Genomic DNA, 18,608 nt, shown 5'->3' with positions numbered 1-18,608 from the left:
GGACACCACCTCAGTATTCGGAGAATTGCATTCTTGCTTGGTGTTGGAAAAAACAAGCATCATTCCTCGGGACCTATTACTGGTGATTGGTGAAGTGGTAAGCAGTCTTGTGGGGCCGTCTTAACCTGTGCAGTTGAATTGTAGGACACTCAGCTGGTCGGGGGAAAACCCCACACATCTGGTGTCAGAGAATGTGGCTGTAATGTGAGAGTGAAGCAGAAAAGGGAGCTTTCCCTCTAAGCAGAACTTACTGGTAAGTCTTCAGATACAAATCCTTTGTCAGCTGGATGTATTTTGAACATTTTCTCTCAGAAGTATTTCCGTGCTCTGATCAACTTTTATTGTATGGACAGCCTCCAACAGACTGCCCACTGGAAACCCATGCTGACAACCCAGTATTTGAGTGCCTTTCAGACTTAATCAGTACATGAATTCCAGTCTTTTCTTCTTCTTTTGGTGAGAACATTTAAGTCTACTCTCTTAGCAGATTTCAATTATATAATACAATGCTATTAACTATAATCAATGTCACCCATTAGATCCTCAGAACTTATTCATTATGTAACTAAAACAAAGTTTTACCCACCTTTCCGTATTTCCCCCACCCCTTAGTTCCTGGCAAACACTTTTCTGTTTCTACGCATTTGACTTCTAAGATATCACATATAAGTGACACTACTTAGTACTTTGTCTCTGAATTCTCTCGTTTGGCATAATGCCAAGGTCCACCCAGGTTGTTGCAAATGGCAGGACTTCCTTTTCTCATAGCTGCATATATACACCTCTTTATCCATTCCCCTGTGATGGACACTCAAGTTGTTTCCACATCTTGGTATTGGGAATGACGCTGCAATGGACACAGCAGTGCAGGCATCCCGAGAGCCCGTTTCATTTCCTCCGAATCATGGTCCTTTCTTGATATGAGTGAAACAGACAAGTGAACACGAATCCTGGACTATCAACCCGATTTGTTCTGCATATGCTTTAGTTCCAGGGGCCAGGCTTATTTTTCGATGGTCTCGGACTGCTGAATAAAGAATGTGGGTGCCCCTTTTTCCAGGTTCCTGTAAGGTAGCCTTTACATCTTGGAATTTCCCTAGTGATAGGTCTATTATTAGGGAACCTCCCAAAGTTGCAACCAGCTGGTCAGAAGTGAGGGTAGCCCTGGGGGTTCCCAGGCTGCAGTGGTGTGTGAAATGAGGGCAGTTTTGAGGAGGACGGTGCCCTTAACCTTTGAAGTTGGGTGTAACTTGAGGCAGCTAGTGTCAGGTCTGCAGGGAAACGGCTTTCCTGTATTCACTGCCACTTGTACGCCTGACCTACTTTCTCTTATCTCAAAGCTCTTTGATTCAATACTTGTGACTATTTTGAGAGGAAACCTATTTTGCATTACAACATCTGTGTAAAAAGCATTGCAATTGTGGATAACAGTAATTATTTGTGAAGAAATCAGATACCAGACACATTTTTATCCAGCAAACTTTTATTAAGTATGTTGCACAGGTACATTCTAGTCGACAGGACACCAAGACACAGTTCCTGCCGTCAGCGAGCTGCCAGTCTAGGGAGGACTCAGACCAGCGGACAGTAGAAGTGCTTGGCGCCATGGAAGGAACAGGAAATGGGGAGAACGTCACTGCCAGGTGAGTGGATGAGGAAGAGGAGCAGCGCCTGGAAGAAGTGACATTGGCCTGAAGTGTGAGAGCTGAGCAGGGAGCACCCAGGAGGAAGGGGCACGCTGGGGAGAAGTGGTGTGGAGGTTCGGGGGTAGGGGATGCTGGGGAGAAGTGGTGTGGAGGTTCGGGGGTAGGGGGTAGGGGATGCTGGGGAGAAGTGGTGTGGAGGTTCGGGGGTGGGGGGTAGGGGATGCTGGGGAGAAGTGGTGTGGAGGTTCGGGGGTGGGGGGTAGGGGATGCTGGGGAGAAGTGGTGTGGAGGTTCGGGGGTGGGGGGTAGGGGATGCTGGGGAGAAGTGGTGTGGAGGTTCGGGGGTGGGGGGTAGGGGATGCTGGGGAGAAGTGGTGTGGAGGTTCGGGGGTGGGGGGTAGGGGATGCTGGGGAGAAGTGGTGTGGAGGTTCGGGGGTGGGGGGAAGGGGATGCTGGGGAGAAGTGGTGTGGAGGTTCGGGGGTGGGGGGAAGGGGATGCTGGGGAGAAGTGGTGTGGAGGTTCGGGGGTAGGGGGTAGGGGATGCTGGGGAGAAGTGGTGTGGAGGTTCGGGGGTGGGGGGAAGGGGAGGGACCGGGAGGGGGTGCGCCCTGGTCCCGACTGCAGGCGAGTGGCACGCAGCAGAGGTCAGAGTTGCACTTGGAGAAACACCGGCCAGAACACTAAAGGCCTTATACACACGATGCCAAGAAGTCTGGATTCTATGTTCAAGGTGGTGGGAAGCACTGAAGGATTTCAAGCAAATAAAGTGTTTTGCAAGAAAATATTCAGAGCAGTGTTACAATAGATGATATGCCCCCAGAGCCTGGAATGAGTTTTAGGAAGTGATGAGGTAATTCTGGAGGAAAACAGTAGGCCTTGGAATGAGGAATTAGAATCAAGTGACATATGCATCTGAGGGGTTGGCACCAGCGAGGCTGAGGGCTCGGGGTGGCTGTGCGCTCCTCACTGCAGGCGACCGGGGAAGAAAGCATGTCTGGTGGGAAGAGGTTCAGTTCTTAGCAGAACACTAGTGCAGCAGGCCTGTGACTGAACAGCTGGGTTGGCAGCTCAGGAAAGAAATTGCAAGTGAAAATACAGACAGGAATGCCATGACTTCAAAAAAATTTTATTAGGCCCTAGCCGGTTTGGCTCAGTGGATAGAGCGTCAGCCTGAGAACTAAAGGGTCCCAGGTTCGATTCCAGCCAAGGGCACATGCCTGGATTGCGGGCTCGATCCCCAGTAGGGGTTGTGCAGGAGGCAGCCGATCAATGATTCTCTCTCATCATTGATGTTTCTATCTCTCTATCCCTCTCCCTTCCTTTCTAAAATCAATAAAAATATTTAAAAATGTTATTAGAAAGTACTTATGAGGCTAAAAACAGATGCAGACCCTTCTAGGCAAAGGATTGTAAAACCACAAAGATCCATTGCATAAAAAATCAAACCTAAAACGTTTAAAAATGTAAGGTCACGACCAGGGTCCTCAGGCCGATTCCGGCCGCTAACAGCAGTCCTCCTGTGTCACAGCTGTGGGGCTTCATCAGCTTCTGAATTCTCAGGTGGAGCAAGAGCAGCCAGTGACTTTTTAAAGTAGCAAAACAGCATTGCTCTTGAATTTCTGGCTGTCTCTCCAACGTTTAAATTTGCTATTCCTGATCTTTTTGGGGGACCACCTTGTTTATTTGCAACATTTCCTGTGCTTAATCTTATAGGAGCTGGGTGGCGGGGCACAGCTCAGGCCACAGGTACTGAAGCTTCAAGAGTGGAGAACATTGACTTAAAAATCAGATATAAAAGGAGACGATCCCCTGGGAGGACCTCGATCCTAATGGTACGATCAGTGGGACGGGACCGAAATTCATAAAAGCGTGAGGCACCGAGGTTCCAGGACACTGATCTCCTAGGAACACTTCTTCAGGGGCCACGGGTAGGTTATTACCAAGTGCGGCTGACTTGACTCTGGCCAGGTACAGAAAGGGGCTGCATCGTACATACACTGGTTGTTCTCCAGAGCAAATCCAAACCAGAGAAAAAAGGGGGTGCAGCCCCCCAACAGCAGAAAACCCTTCATCTGGCCAAAGCTCCAGGCAACATCCATTCAGAGGACAGGAAGTTAAGAAAGCCATAACTTTAACAGTGACCTTGGAGCCACGGAGTGGCTAAGTCAGTGATGGGCAACCTTTCGAGCTTGGTGTGTCAAACTTCGCCAAAAAAACTGAGCATAACTCGGGTAGTGTGTCACTTTGAGGAAAAAACTAACTCCAAGACTCTAGTCGCAAATGTTTCATCCTCAGGAGCAGCAAATGTTTCATCCTCGGCATGCGGCCGCGTGTCATCAGAAATGGCTGCGCGTGTCAGTGCTGACACGCGTGTCATAGGTTCGCCATCACTGGGCTAAGTCCTTCTAGGCTCTCATTGAGTTGTATTGGAAATAGCTAGATGGGGGCAAAACTCAGAGGAAGGTGGTGCTGACCATTAGGCCGGGTACATTCTAATATGCAGAAGGGAAAAGGCAGCTGGGAGGAGCAGGTAGAACTGTGGAAGAGGATCTAGATGAGACACGGTCTCTGAGAAAGAGGGAGAGGAGATGCACAGCCATCCAGAGACAGGTAAGGAATACATGCTCATCACACACGATGAGGAAGCCTGTATTCCGTGAAAAAAACCACATCGGTAGGGGGAGCACTAGAGACAACACTGAAGTTCAACTCCAAGGCAGACTACTCCCAGGGACAAAAGCAAACCAAGAACGGCAGGTAACATAGATGCAAGCAGGAGCACAGCAGGTGAACAAGGGTCACTGGGCCACCACGTCCGGCTGGCAGGTCGTATGGCGTCCACGTGAATGGCACTTCCTGCGGCTGTGCAGTGCACAACCCGTTCAACTGCACTCAGTGACCCTGCCAGTTCCCACAGGGGAGGGCCTAGCTTGTTGGGGGTCTTGCTTTGCAAAAGGGATGAGACCTTAAGTATAAATATCAAACCTGAAAATATAGACTGCAATGGAGGGATGAGCCTGTAACAGTGGTTCTCAACCTTTCTAATGCCGCGACCCTTTAATACAGTTCCTCATGTTGTGGTGACCCCCAACCATAAAATTATTTTCGTTGCTACTTCATAACTGTAATTTTGCTACTATTAATGAATCGTAATGTAAATATCTGTGTTTTCCGATGGTCTTAGGCTCTACAGCAGCGGTTCTCAACCTGTGGGTCGCGACCAACAAGTTGAGAACCGCTAGCAGGGTCGCCTAAGACCATCGGAAAACACAGATATTTACATTACGATTCATTAACAGTAGCAAAATCACAGTTATGAAGTAGCAACGAAAATAATTTTATGGTTGGGGGTCACCACAACAGGAGGAACTGTATTAAAGGGTTGCGGCATTAGAAAGGTTGAGAACCACGGGCCTAGAAGGACTGAGAGCTGGTCAAATGTATCCACACAGCACACGGAACTTTTCCTGGCAGTAAGGAATGGCAGCCAGACTACAGCCCAACCAGTGCCTTTAACGCACAGAGAGACCATGTCACTAGGAAACATCAGCCCAGAAAGCAGGATTCAGAAGGGAACTTATGTCTATGCGGCTCAGAAGGATTCCATTAGCGAGTGTGCTGTGGAGAGGATCGACATTTCCTTATGTCTCCCAGAGTCCAGTAATTATACTCACTTACCTACTTGGATGTAATGCTCATCAAGTGTCTTCAAACTGGCAGCTAAGAGAAGGAATGCCCTAAGTAGAATACACGTTCTTTGTCTCTTCCCAAACACCAGTAAAGCTGACAAAATGGCAGCCAGCTCTGTGTCTCAGTAACAGGTAAACGTAGTTAGGATCAGTCCACACTAAGGAACGGGTCTGGGCAACCCGAAGGATCCTGTCAGCACGTCTGGAGGCTGAAGTCCATCCGCAAGGCTGTCCATCTGCACCGAGTTAGGATCCCTGGACAACACCCTACCAACAGTCTCCCCAAAACCACGACACATATCAACTGTGGTTATCTGGGCCCATCAAACATCCAGAAAGAGGTTCCATGTGTTACCTGGATATTATAAAAAGAGCAGAATTAGACCAAGCTATGAGAGCAGTGTCGAGCATATCAATCTCATTCCCCTCTTCCCGCTGTGCAGCTTGTCCCTGTGTACGGCAGGCATCACCACAGTCAGGTTACCCAGGGCGCACAGCCATGAATGCTGCAGTCCCCGCTCGGTGTCATCTCTAGAGGGTGGAGACGGTAACTTATGCTTCTCTCTGGCCCCGAGAGAACAGAACACACAGCCCTATGCATGACACTCGAAAAATGCTTTTGTACTGACAGGCACGGTTAGGGCCAGTTAGTTATTATAGGGCTTCACATTAGTTGTGGAAGGACTTAGGCTAAATCTCTGCAAGTGGTGAACACTCCCGAATGTGCAAGAATCTCTCAAAAATGTGATCCTCACGAAAAAAAGGAAGTCTAGCTCTCAGGAGGCTTTGGGAGAGGGGTGTAAAAGTCCTGCCAATGACTCGCAGAAATGAGTAATAAATCTCAGCTCTCTATGCCTAGCTAGTCATGTGTCCAGCTGGTTATCAGAGGGAAGAAAAATCCCACAACTCCCTTCAGTTTTGTAGGAATTTCACCCTGAAGTGGAGTTTACGTTTAGAGCAATTAAATGTTAGCACAGCCCTGGAAAGACTAAGTGAGACATTTCTAAAATCCATTTCTTTGTGGTATTATGCATGACTACATTGAATGTAGGGTACTGTTAACTTGATCTGAAATTATTTTCCCGACATCTGACAAACTTCTAAGAGTAAGAAACATCAGGTTTTACTCAATCCCTGCGCTCCCCTCCAACTTAACTGTGTTCATGGTCCTGCACATTTATACAGTCAACACATTTCAACTCGATTTCACCATTGAGAATATTCCAGACTGAGTGTCACTTCACGCATGATCACTCATCATGTTCCCAGTCACCTCCCTGGCCTCGCCTCTCCCCTCGGGTCCACTAAGTGCATCCCAACTGGACTGCTCTTGTTAGGCCACATGTTCACCAAGTCGTTCTACAATCATTCCTGTGGCATCTGTTATGAGCAAAGCACGGACACAGGTGTATAGAGAACATGCAGACACATAAAACACAGCCGTTTGCCTTGAAATCTACAGTCTAACTAGAGAAATAACATGCAGGACTAATAAGAAATTACAGGGAATCAAAAGAGCAAGGGAAGAAATTGCAGCTTGGGTAAGGTGGGAGGGCACCCCAGACAAGGGGCTTCTAACCTAGAATTTAAAGGATAAGATTCCTGTGGGAGGAAGTAGGGAAGGAGCAGCCCAGGAAGAGACGCAGCACCTAGCAACGAGTGGCTGTGAAAAGCAAGACAAACTGACCAAACTGACCAGAAGCAAGACGCAAAGCAGACGATACCAAATAACTGAAGACAGGCGAGGATCTCCGCACATGCTGCCCAGGGAAGACCACACTGTAAAAGTGCCATTTCAGCATGCGATGGTATGGCATGAACCATTCATTTAAAGCAAAAATAAGTAAGTACATACAGATCAAGTAACACGCGATTCAGAGCAGCTATTCAAGCAGGAGCACACCTGGTGCACAACAGTTCCTGGGCCACCACGTCCGGCTGAGCAGGTCGTATGGCGTCCACGTGAATGGCACTTCCTGCGGCTGTGCAGTGCACAACCCCGTCAACTGCACTCAGTGACCCTGCCAGTCCCCAAAGGGAAGGACCTAGCTTTCTGGGGGTCTTGCTTTGCAAAAGGAAACTCAAACGGGACCAAGGGCAAGAAATCAAGTCTCTGAGCAGACTGAAATCAGTTGCCTGGTTCAATCTCTTGAAATAATACAGAAGATACATGTAGGTACAAGGCAAGGCACTCTACTACTGAGAAACACCGGGAGGCCAGACAGGGGCCCAGATCACAGGTAAGTGATGTGAGTATCAAGATTAGTATGATTCTATTAATATTTTAGTAATTGCTATGTAAGAATTCTTACAGATTCTTGGCGTGTACACCTGAAACTAATGTAGTTTTGTAATAAAGAAAATAAAAAAAGAATTCTTAAAGCTTCTTGAAGAATTGAATTAGTCCCAGAGTCTCACACCACCATGTCCCCAAACAACTCCAACTACTGATGAAGTTTAACTGGCCATAAGATAAAATTATTAGAAACAAAAACATGTCATCACATCATTATTTAACAAAAAAATTTGTATTTTTTTTAATTTTTAAAAATTTAATTATTTATCTTTTAAAACGTATTAATACCAGTTACTGCTTCCTTTCATTACACATAACATTTCAGCTGCATTATAACTATTAAAAGCTTTAAGCTTTAGCCTGGAAATCAGGTTTTCTGAGCACCAAATATTCTACTAGCAAATTCAATTTTTTGGGTGGGTGGGTGGGGGGTGTCCTAAAGTGCAATTTTACTTAATACACAGAAATTGTGTAGAACCAACTGGCCAGAGAAAAACCTTTGTTTGGTAGTAATATCAGCAGGCCTTTTGACATACACTTTACTTATATCATCACATTTAATCCTCACAAAAACCCTAAAGACAGTAATATCTATAAAGGAAACTGACATTTAATGAATGATTTCTAAGTACAAGACACTTTCAAAGCTGTTCAAATATGTAGTATTACCCCATTTAATCCACATGATAGTCCTATGAGGGAAGTACCTTTATTATCTGAATTTTACACGCAATACAATTGAGAACTCCGGGACTTTCCGAAGGTTACGTTGCTAATAAGAGGACTCTGATTTCAAGGGTTCACACCACTTGACTCCAAAGCCCAGGCTCCAGACCACAGCTTTTCACTGTTCCTGCAACTGGTGTACATGGAATAAACAACACTGTTGACACTACTGTTAGAATTTCGTCAAGTATTGTTTAGTGAATGACCAAAGACCAGCAATAGCCAGAAGCAAAGATATGATGAAAATACAGTAGATTCTCTAGGGGTCGGGACCCAAATAAGTCACTATTTTCAAAAGACTGAATGAGCTCTGATGGCGAGTTGTTTAAAAATGCTGAAAAGAAACACTGCCACTCTAAGTTACAACAGAAAATATTGCTGCAAAACAAACAGAAAACCAAATAAACAAAGTAAAATGCAAGGAAATGAGGTTAGGGTGAATCATATCCCAAGCCGGCCTAGGTTTTAGAAAATGCGAAACTGAATCCACTCCAAGTAACTCTGCAATTTGATATAGACAAGGGTTTAATTTTGGTTGAAAAGATTCTAGATATACAAGGGGGGTGGGGGTCAGGGGGGAGAAACAGCCTGTAAGTATCGGAAGTGACCATATTGCTAAATCTGGATAACTCAAGATCGACACAGCTTATTACCTATTAGCACACACATTTAATAACCACAACTTATGTGGTCTTAACATTTTTTATATTCTGTTTTGCTAATCTCCAGGCTTAAAGGATTCTAGTATTGCTTATTTTCAAATCAAAATCTGCTCAAGGAAGGTAGAGGAGGAGGAGGAAGAGACTTACTGGGGTTTAGACCATGAAAGAAAGCAAAGGCCCACCAAGAGCCCAGGTTGATTACTGATCTAGTGTTCTTTCCATTCTAATCCACTTCTTGCACAGATGGAGGTTTCTGAATCCTACAGCGAGTGTGTTCTAGAAATCATCCAGACTAAAGCATTCATCTTAGAATAGCAAAAATGGTCCAAACCCACATAGCTACTGGCCACAGAGCCAGAAAGAGTGGGCGTCCGGACTCCTTCTGGGCTTACCTCTATTCTTCAGGCACACACCGTTCCCGTGCACACACACAAAGGGCCATTTACAGAGAGTACCTTATTAGAAATGCGGTTACTCACGAGCACAGATTCACTACGTAAAGAACACTGTGGTGGGGAGATAAATACTTTTGCCTTAAAAAAAATTTTTTTTAATTACTTAGAAAAATTAGATATGAGGTGATTAACACCACTGATCATTAGGGAACTGCAAATTACAACCACAATGACATATCACTACACACACCCACTCATATTCAACGTACTCACAACACTAAGTGTTGGCTAAGATATGGAGAAAATGGAATTCTCACCAGCTATTAGTGGGAATGTAAGTTGCACATTTTGGAAAACTGTTCGCACTATTTACTAGACTAGAAACACATACATCCTATAACCTAGCAATTAAATTCCTGGGTATATGTTCCAACAGAAATGAGTGCTATGTCCAACAAAAGATATAACCATGTTCATATCAGATTTATTCATATTGACCCGAAACTAAAACATCTTAAACGTCCATGAAAAATAAAAAGAGAAATAAACTGTGATACAAGCATATAATGGCAGACTATTCAGCAAAAAAAAAGAATGAACTTCTGCTATTTAAAACAGCATGATGAATCTCACAGAAATAAAGGTGAGTCAAAGAAGCCAGACATGAAAGAGCACGTTGCATTATAATTCCATTTATAGAATAGATAAACTAATTTATGGTACTAGAGGTAAAATAATGGTTACCTTGGGGAGGGGAAGGCATTCCCGGGAGGACACAAAGGGAGTCTTCTGTGATGCGGGGAATGGGCTGTATTTTGATCTGGGAGGTGGGTACATGGTTGCACACATACGCAAAAATTCGTCAAACTACTTACAATTTTGTGGACTTTGCTATACATAAGCTACGGCTCATTTCCACGGTATCTTCTGCTCCATGTCCTTTCTTGTCGTGGAACTTTGTTCTTTTTCATTGCTGTCCATCTAGTACCGCACTGTATGAATGTACCACAACTTTCCTTTTTATTGGTGTGGAACATCTAAAAAAAAGTGTAAAAATTTAATTTTTTTGATCCCAAGTGCACATCTTATCCGCTCACTGGTAGACTGCTTACTAAAATATTAACAAATAAACTCCATTTGCAACATTAGCCACCTTCTTCTTTCAGCATGAACAAATTGCCGGGTCCACATTTATTTGTTGCCAACCAAGGTTACTGCGCTAAACTCAATGGCAGAGTGAGAGGAATTAAAGTTTTTCTCAAAAACAATATATCAGAGTAGAATAATGTTTGCTTAAAATGACCCTTTGGGAACCAATAAAATACTGTGTTTAGAGGATTGGTCTATGATGAATGAACTTCCATTGTTTCATAGAACTTTTGTGAATGGGAAAAAGAACGAGAACCAATCCAGGTGGGCTAACGGAGGCTAACTGTAATACCATAACCTGATGGCCACCAGATAACTATAAAATTCCAATCTCCATCTCTCTGCCTGCCAATATTACTAATTGCCTGGCACTGTGCTGAGCCCTGGATGTGTATCCTCCCAATGATGCTATGGGGGATGGGTCCATTACCTCTGCTTCACAGGCGAGGTGACTTAAGTCTGCCTAAATAAGGTCACACATATTTCCTCCTAGAAGTTATAAAACTTTTAGGTTTCTCCATTGACATCTTCGATGCCTTTGAAGATCTTTGTTTATGGTGTGAGGGATGGATCCGCATAAGGAGAATAGGTGGACTCACTCATTAAAAGTGTGTAAGAGCAGCCCAGCCTGGGTGGCTCAGTGGTTGAGCATGGACCTCTGAACCAGGAGGTCAGGGCACAGGCCCGGGTTGTGGGCTCGATCCCCAGTGTGGGGGCGTGCAGGAGGCAGCCGACCCAGGATTCTCTCTCATCATTGATGTTTCTCTCTCTCTCTCCCTCTCCTGTCCTCTCTGACATCAATGAAATGAAGAAATAAAAAAAAAGGGTGTAAGTGCAAAGGGTGGATGGAACCCAGGAAAAAAACACATAAAGTCAAGGCATCGCGGGGAAGCAGCGGGAGAATTCTGAATAATCAACACTAGGCCCTCAGATAAGCAAACTGGTCTTGGATGACGCCACCTGCGACCAAGGGCATTCACAGTAAACACGACCCGTCTGAGCTTCTGGAGGAATTCCCCTGTGGAAGCACCGGGAGAGGCCTGAAGTCCCCGCGGGCAGGAGGAGCCGGGCCGCCCGACGCCGAGGGTGACCGAGGCTGGTGCCGCCACGCCCCCTGGGACTCTCCGAATCGGGTCAGGGGTCAGGGGACAAGCCCGAGGAAATCAGACCCCACGACCCGCCCGGGGGGGTGCCCAGTGGAACCCTCAGCGGGGAGGCGGGCGGTCTGGGGTGCCCAGCGGAACCCTCAGCGGGGAGGCGGGCGGCCTGGGGTGCCCAGCGGAACCCTCAGAGGAGAGGCGGGCGGCCTGGGGTGCCCAGCAGACCCCCCCAGCGGGGAGACAGGCGCTGAACGACAACAGAACAAAACGGCGGGAAAGGAACTGTGCCCTCGGGCAACCCCGGGGCAAAGTCGGGAGGTCCCTCCCCTTCCCCTCCATCGTGTCCGGAGGAGCAGGGCTCCCTCACGCACCCTCCGCTCCGACAGGGATGCGGAACCGCTGGCCTCGTCCCTCCTCCGAAGCCACGCTGGGGTCCCCAGGCGGACTAACCTCCGCGTCCCGGCTGCGGGCGGGTCACCTCAGGTTTAGCCGGGCTCTGACCTGCCGACCTGAGCCTCCCGCCCGGCTCACCGGCGCAGAAGCCGACGCAGAAGCCGGCGTGCTGTCGTAAAGTGCCGTGAACGCGCTGGCGCTTTGCGGCACCGCAGGTGAGGCGCGCGGCGTGGGTCCTGGCTGGGCGCGAACTGCTGCTCCCGCGGAAAGGCTGCAGGTAGCAGACTGGGGAGGACCGGGACCGACGCCGATTCTCTCGCGGGTGATTGCTGCTCGGTTTGGGGAGCAGGAGGAAGAGCGGGCCAGGGCTGCTTAGGAACATTGATTCCTATCCGGTCCTTCCTTAGGAGGCGGGAACCCAGCCTCCCTCCTTGGGACCCGCGGAGCCTCCAGGTGAGTGTTGGTTTTCCTCTCCGTGTGCTTCGCTAGACTTCGGGTATCCTCGGGGTAGCTGACACCTGTCTTTCTTGTCCATTTGTCCTGCAGTCTCCCACCCGCCCTGGACTTGGAAATGCTTTACCTGATCGGCTTGGGCCTGGGCGATGCCAAGGACATCACAGTCAAGGGCCTGGAAGTGGTGAGGCGCTGCAGCCGCGTGTACCTGGAAGCCTACACCTCGGTCCTGACCGTGGGGAAGGAAGCCCTGGTAGGTGCCCGCCTGCGGGGAGGATGGCTGTCCAGCAGCCGATTCCAGGACAGCACCAAGCGCAACCGGAACCGGATTTGCGGGTCTGCTTGTCAAACCCTTTCAAAGACATCCCGGGCTCCTTAAGGGTTTGGGGAGAGTGGGATTGTACACCAGTCAAGTGACCTGGAGGTGAAAGGGCGTTCTGTCTTACTTAACGAGCCTATTTTGTGGCTTTCTCCAGTAAACAGGAAGGGAGAGTTGTTTTCACTCCTGGGGATGGTTATCAGTATCCCTTATTTCGTGAGATCGCGGAGAAATCCTTTGTGAGTGGAGGGCTAATGAGGGGCGGATCCAGCGTCCATGAGTTGGCTACCTATTCAGAAACCATGCTGAGAGCCTCCCCCTCCGAGTATTTCCATAGGGAATGGTAATTGCCCTTCTGCCTGTGTCTATGGGGAGAGGTCTTACCTTTAAACAGACAGCTCCCAGTAAGGCTTGTACCCAAACGCCTGTATGTGTTGCGTGATCCTGGTGTAGTAGCCACAGCGTTGGTTGGTGTATCATACGTTACAGCTGGCTGTCATGGAGGGCTCGTTGAATTTTGGAGGAGGGAGTAAGTTTGGGTTCATCGTCAAACTCCAAGTGCAATGTAAATTAAGATGCAGAGGACCGATGAGCAGGTTATAGGAGGAAGGAGGGAATTTTACATTTGCCTAGTCTAGCAACTCTTCCAAACGAAAAGGTGCCCTAGAAAATTTCAGGTCTTCTATCCTCTCAGCGTCACAGCCGAACAGGCAGTACCATTTCTATATTCTCTAGTATTCAAGGTTAAACTAGAGATTGGCGAGTCTAATTTTGGTGTATACAACTTGAATTTCTTTAGGCAATTTCTGTGGATAAATATATGCCTTTGGTATAGTGTACCTGTGTGCACGATACAGAGACGTAGACTATGATGTTTGTTTGCAAGTGGCTCATGATACATCTGTATTATACCCAGGAGGGCATAAATAATAGTGGACAATTTAAGGAGTGGGGGGGGGGGGACTGTAAAATTACATTGCTGGAAAAAAACTTACATGATCTTATTTAAGTCCACATTCTCGCTTTCGCCAACTAGGTAGTTGAATTATTTGTCTCACGTTAAATAATTAACTAGTTATTCATTACAATTGGGATAGATGTTGCTTCGTGCTGGGATGGTCATGGCATACTATGGAATAGGTGGGATTTGAGCTTTGTTTCAAAACAATGCATTCCTAGTCTTTTTGCTTTGTTTTGTTTCTTTTAGTCACATTTATCTCGTGGTGCAAATAGAAAATGGTCATACTTATGCAGCTCTGCAGGGCAAATGGAGGAAGCTGTGCCTCCGTCCTCCTGGCCACAGGGACTAACTTCGGGGCCCCAGCTCCCTGCAGAGAGCGGAGCTCACTGAACTCGGCCTGGCTGTGCCCCGTTTGGTGCCTGCGAAGCTGTGCAATCGGCTAAGGTTCTGTGCCCCAGGCAGTCATGCAGCTTCTCTGTGCTCTTCTTCTTATCTGTAGAGGGGATAAAAACACAGTGCCTGCCTCCTACTGTGGCAAAGACTCAATGAACTCCTGTAACTACATACGTTTTCAGAGCAGTGCCTGACCACAGAGTGAGCCCAAAGTAAGTGAATTAGTACACATGTTGTTATTGTAGATAAGATTTAACAAGGGGGTGAGCGAGAGCATTTCTTTCTTTTTTTAATTTTTATATATTTTATCAATTTTTTTACAGAGAGGAAGGGAGAGGGATAGAGAGTTAGAAACATCAACGAGAGAGAAACATCGATCAGCTGCCTCCTGCACACTCCCCACTGGGGATGTGCCCGCAACCGAGGTACATGCCCTTGACTGGAATCGAACCTGGGACCCTTGAGTCCACAGGCCGATGCTCTATCCACTGAGCCAAACCGGCCAGGGCGAGAGCATTTCTTGCTGAAGAAAATATAACCGTGAGCCAGAGCATGGAGAAGAGCTCAGTGTTCACTCTATTCGTTCTTGGGCATAACTAAAATACCTTCCGTTTCCTCCCGGTGTATCTGTTCCCTCTCTCCCTTCCTAACCCACTTCCCCCGGACACCAGCTCACTCTCTCCTGGGCCTGTCGAAAGCTGTGGATTGAGATGGGAGGGACAGAGAAAAGGACAGTGAAGGACTTGGCACTGAGAAAACTGTGGCCATCAGCTATGACCTCTATTCCCTTCTTCCCCATCTGTCCTTACCCGAAATCTGAATCTTAGAAAATGACTTAAAAGGTGGGGTTCTGGTCCCTGTTCAAGAGTCACTCCATCTAGATGTGTGTGGTGAAGGCGAAAATAAAGAACATCTTTCGCCGAAACCGGTTTGGCTCAGTGGATAGAGCGTCGGTCTGGGGACTGAAAGGTCCCAGGTTCGATTCCGGTCAAGGGTATGTACATTGGTTGCGGGCACATCCCCCGTAGGGGGTGTGCAGGAGGCAGCTGGTCGATGTTTCTCTCTCATCGATGTTTCTAGCTCTCTATCCCTCTCCCTTCCTCTCTGTGAAAAATCAATAAAATATATTTTTTTTAAAAAAGAACATCTTTCGTCCGTAAAACCATCATGGTCACTGGGAACCTCCGGAACATTCTCTCTAAGAATCGCAGAGAGGATCTTCCTTTCACGTTGGAGAAACAGATCCTAGTTAAGCATTAGGAACACTTATCAATCCCTCGTGGAACGATAGCCTTCATCTCCAGATGCTGACTCATTTGTCCATTTAGTCAGCTGCTTGGCAGGTCACTGAGAACCAGACACTCCTTCATTACAGCAATCCTTACAACGTGGGACTCAGGATATCATCCTTGTCACATAATCCTTGTGATTCTAGCAAACTTTATCCGTACGTCAGGAATAGTATTGCTTAGCTATGCATCCACGCTCACTGCGTTTGAATCGCACGTCACTGCCCAGGAAGTCCGTTACAAGACTCCTGACCTTGCGGAGTAGCTGTAACCACTGCCCGACCGCCAGCACAGCAGGCCCTCTCCTCGCCCGCACGCGGCCCTCCAGGGAAGGCCGGTACCGGGGTTCCTTCTCCCGAGTTGACATCCGGGGATACGCTCCCGGAGCACTTCGTATGGAGGCTTCCTGTACGTTCCAGAGTTCTCTTTTTCCCCTGCCTCTCTTCTTTCCTGGCAGTAACTAGGACATGCAGTTTTAAATTAGTCTTTCCCGCAGTTAGATCGGAATGTTTGCTGCTCCTGTAAACAACTAAATCTTCGTTTTCTCTCATTTGTCATTGGTGTGACCTTTTAAGCCACGGTCTCCTAGATTTTCCCATGGAAAATTTAACAAAACTCAAACTACCATGTACGTTTATAATCATTGTTTAATACAGTTGTTCTGTATTACTGTGTTTCTGAAGGAAGGCTCAGGCGTACATACAGATTCCCTGTTTACCCTACAATGTTCTGCCTGGTTTACTCGATCCAAATTTAGAGGTAGATTTAAGATGCAGAAAGCCTCAGATGTCAGGAGGTCTGCCTCCTGTTGGGATATGGAGAGAGCCCCAGAGACAGAGTTTAATTGCAAGCTGATATAGGCTGCTAGCTCAGTGATGAGTTGTATTCAGTGGTCTGTTTGGGTAAGTGCCCAAATCATCTACACCAGCCCCAGGCAAAGATGGGTGCACGTGTGTCGAAATGGTCCCCTGCGGTCTCCTTTTGATACTGGACTTACATCCACAGGAAGAGTTCTACGGAAGGAAATTGATTCTCGCTGACAGAGAAGAAGTGGAGCAAGAAGCCGATAATATTTTAAAGGATGCTGATGTCAGCGATGTCGCGTTCCTTGTGGTTGGTGATCCATTTGGGTAAGTCAAAGCAGGTATTCGCGTTTTAATTGCATTTCCTTCTTCTTCTTCTTTTTTTTTTTTAATCAATAAGAATCATTCTGTTACATTGAAAACCTTTTACCTGCCAGGTTTTGATGGGGGACGCTGTTTGCATGGGCTCTGTCTAAAAACGTGTAGTTTGAATTGCAGCATATTCGATGTCAATGAAGAAGAGGTGCTTGGGAGGGGCGTGCTCCTATGCAGAGGGGTGTGGTCACTTAGGCCAGTGAAGGAGCTAGTCTATCACGCTTAAGTGAGCGTGTTACGTTATCGAGCGTCCTGCCTGCCGTTTGTTTCACAGGTAAATTGCAAGCATCTCTGCTTCCTTTTGTCTAGGCCTCTTCCTGTCTAATCCTCTCATCTTTCACAATATTGCTGCCCCTTTACTTGCCTCGAATTCAGCATCTATCAAGCTCAGGTTTCAATTTCTCATGCCCACGGGGAGCCCTGTCCCTCCCCATGACTAAGAAGATGGGCTTCCCCTTGTCTGTCGGGCATCATCAATCTCTGATGTCAAGCCGGACAGAAGAGTTCTTTGTCTCCAGCTGGTGACCCGAGATTTATGTCGCACGTTTAAGGAACATCAGGATAATCTAATCACTGTGAGCCCACCACCAAGGATGTTTTTCAAAAGAATGGAGTTATGGTGTGCATGTGTCTGTTAGAAAGAAAGTGATTTATATCCATATGACGTGCCAGGGATTGGGTATCATTATTAGACTTGGATCCTTTCAAACGTACCGTACAGCGGCGTTAGCTGCCGTGACCCCCAGTTTCTATTTAGTAGAACAGTAGATTCTCTGAGACCCTGCTCATGTGCCACCTCTTCCATGAACCCTCTCTTATTTCATTCAGGAGTAAGTGCCCCCTCTCTTTTTTTGGATTCTTAGGCAATTAATTTGTCCCATGTCAGTGACTGACCAGGTATAATCCTGGATTCCGATTTATGTAGTAATTGCTGCACTCTGGTTATTTTTCACTCACCCACTGGATGACTATTGGGATATAATAGTTGGGGATACAGTAGTTGGAGACAGGATGGGAGGGGATGTGTAAATTTTACTTGGGCCTTGAAGAATTAGCATATGGGCGGATGGTATGGGCAAACCAGGAAGGGAATACAGGATGCAGCAAGGCAGCGCAATGCCTCTTTGTGGACGACAGCAGGAAACGTGTCCTTTGTTTACATTTTCAGCCCCTTATTTGGTTAAAATTTTTTTAAAAAAGGGAAAATTGTACAATCTTAAATTCTTTTAAAAATATTTTTAAGTTGTAGTAAAGTAATATCTACACTAATCAAAGAGAAAAATGCAAATTGACCATACCTTCACGACGCCCACCAGCCAATCAGGAGTGGGTAAGCAAATTAACCAACAAAGATGGTGGGTTAATTTGCATATGTGGGCGCCGAGCAGCGGGGGGGGGGCGTGGGGGTGAGACGCTTGCATCGTCGCCTTGGCGACGTCACAGGCTTTCTGCACCGCCCCAGCCGCTCTGGGCCTCTGGGCAGAGTGGGAAGGTAGAAAGGCGGCTCCGGCCAGAGCAAAGACAGTGCTGGCAGCCAGGGGAAGGAAGGCGCATTCTTGCACGAATCTTCGTGCATCGGGCCTCTAGTATAACATAAATGATCACATGGTTTTTTTATCCTTATGTGGGTGCCTTTTCCCTCATGACGTACACATGCAAAAATACACCTTCACCTGTTTCCGGGTGCCCTCAGGTAGGTCATTGGGGTGTTTCCACCTCATGTGATGCATTTGGACAGTGCTGGGCCCTCCTAACTGTCCAGTAAGCGTCCACACTGTTATCATTAGCCCATTTGTTTCTTCATTGTAATTAAAGCCTGCCACATGGGGATTAATGTATAGGATTCTTCTCTCCCACTTTCCCATCCCCACACGTTAGATTGTTTTCTTATGGTAGACTAGAGGCCCGATGCACGAAATTCGTGCAAGGGGCTTGGCCCTTGCAGCCCCAGCGGCGT

The 18,608-nt window shown here is 47.1% G+C and overlaps 1 protein-coding gene and 1 long non-coding RNA gene across 7 annotated transcripts in view; one reads left to right on the top strand and one right to left on the bottom strand.

Moving 5' to 3' along the window:
* Positions 1 to 1,506: 1,506 nt before the first annotated feature.
* LOC307092983 lies at positions 1,507 to 12,177 on the bottom strand. The gene is made up of 3 exons (XR_013812917.1): positions 12,037 to 12,177; positions 5,327 to 10,453; positions 1,507 to 1,671 (listed from the first exon to the last, which is right to left on the bottom strand). It is a non-coding gene; the product is annotated as an uncharacterized lncRNA (long non-coding RNA).
* DPH5 (diphthamide biosynthesis 5) overlaps positions 12,146 to 18,608 on the top strand; it is a 22,184-nt gene continuing 15,721 nt past the window's right edge. For 3 of the 6 annotated variants that reach the window (XR_013812914.1, XR_013812915.1, XR_013812916.1), the window contains exons 1-3: positions 12,282 to 12,511; positions 12,605 to 12,764; positions 16,479 to 16,603. Coding sequence is in view for 3 of the 6 variants with exons in the window: in XM_079760593.1 (XP_079616719.1) it covers positions 12,630 to 12,764; positions 16,479 to 16,603 (260 nt within the window). In the remaining 3 variants the exon portion in view is untranslated. Of the gene's footprint in view, positions 12,512 to 12,604; positions 12,765 to 16,478; positions 16,604 to 18,608 lie in introns of all 6 variants that reach the window. The other 3 variants (XM_079760593.1, XM_079760594.1, XM_079760595.1) reach the window with 3 other exon arrangements.

The sequence above is a fragment of the Cnephaeus nilssonii genome, assembly GCF_951640355.1.
Source record: "Cnephaeus nilssonii genome assembly, chromosome: 21".
In the NCBI taxonomy this organism is placed as follows: Eukaryota; Metazoa; Chordata; class Mammalia; order Chiroptera; family Vespertilionidae; genus Cnephaeus; species Cnephaeus nilssonii.
The sequence above is the reverse complement of the archived record's forward strand: the minus strand, read 5'-3'. Positions and strand labels throughout refer to the sequence as shown.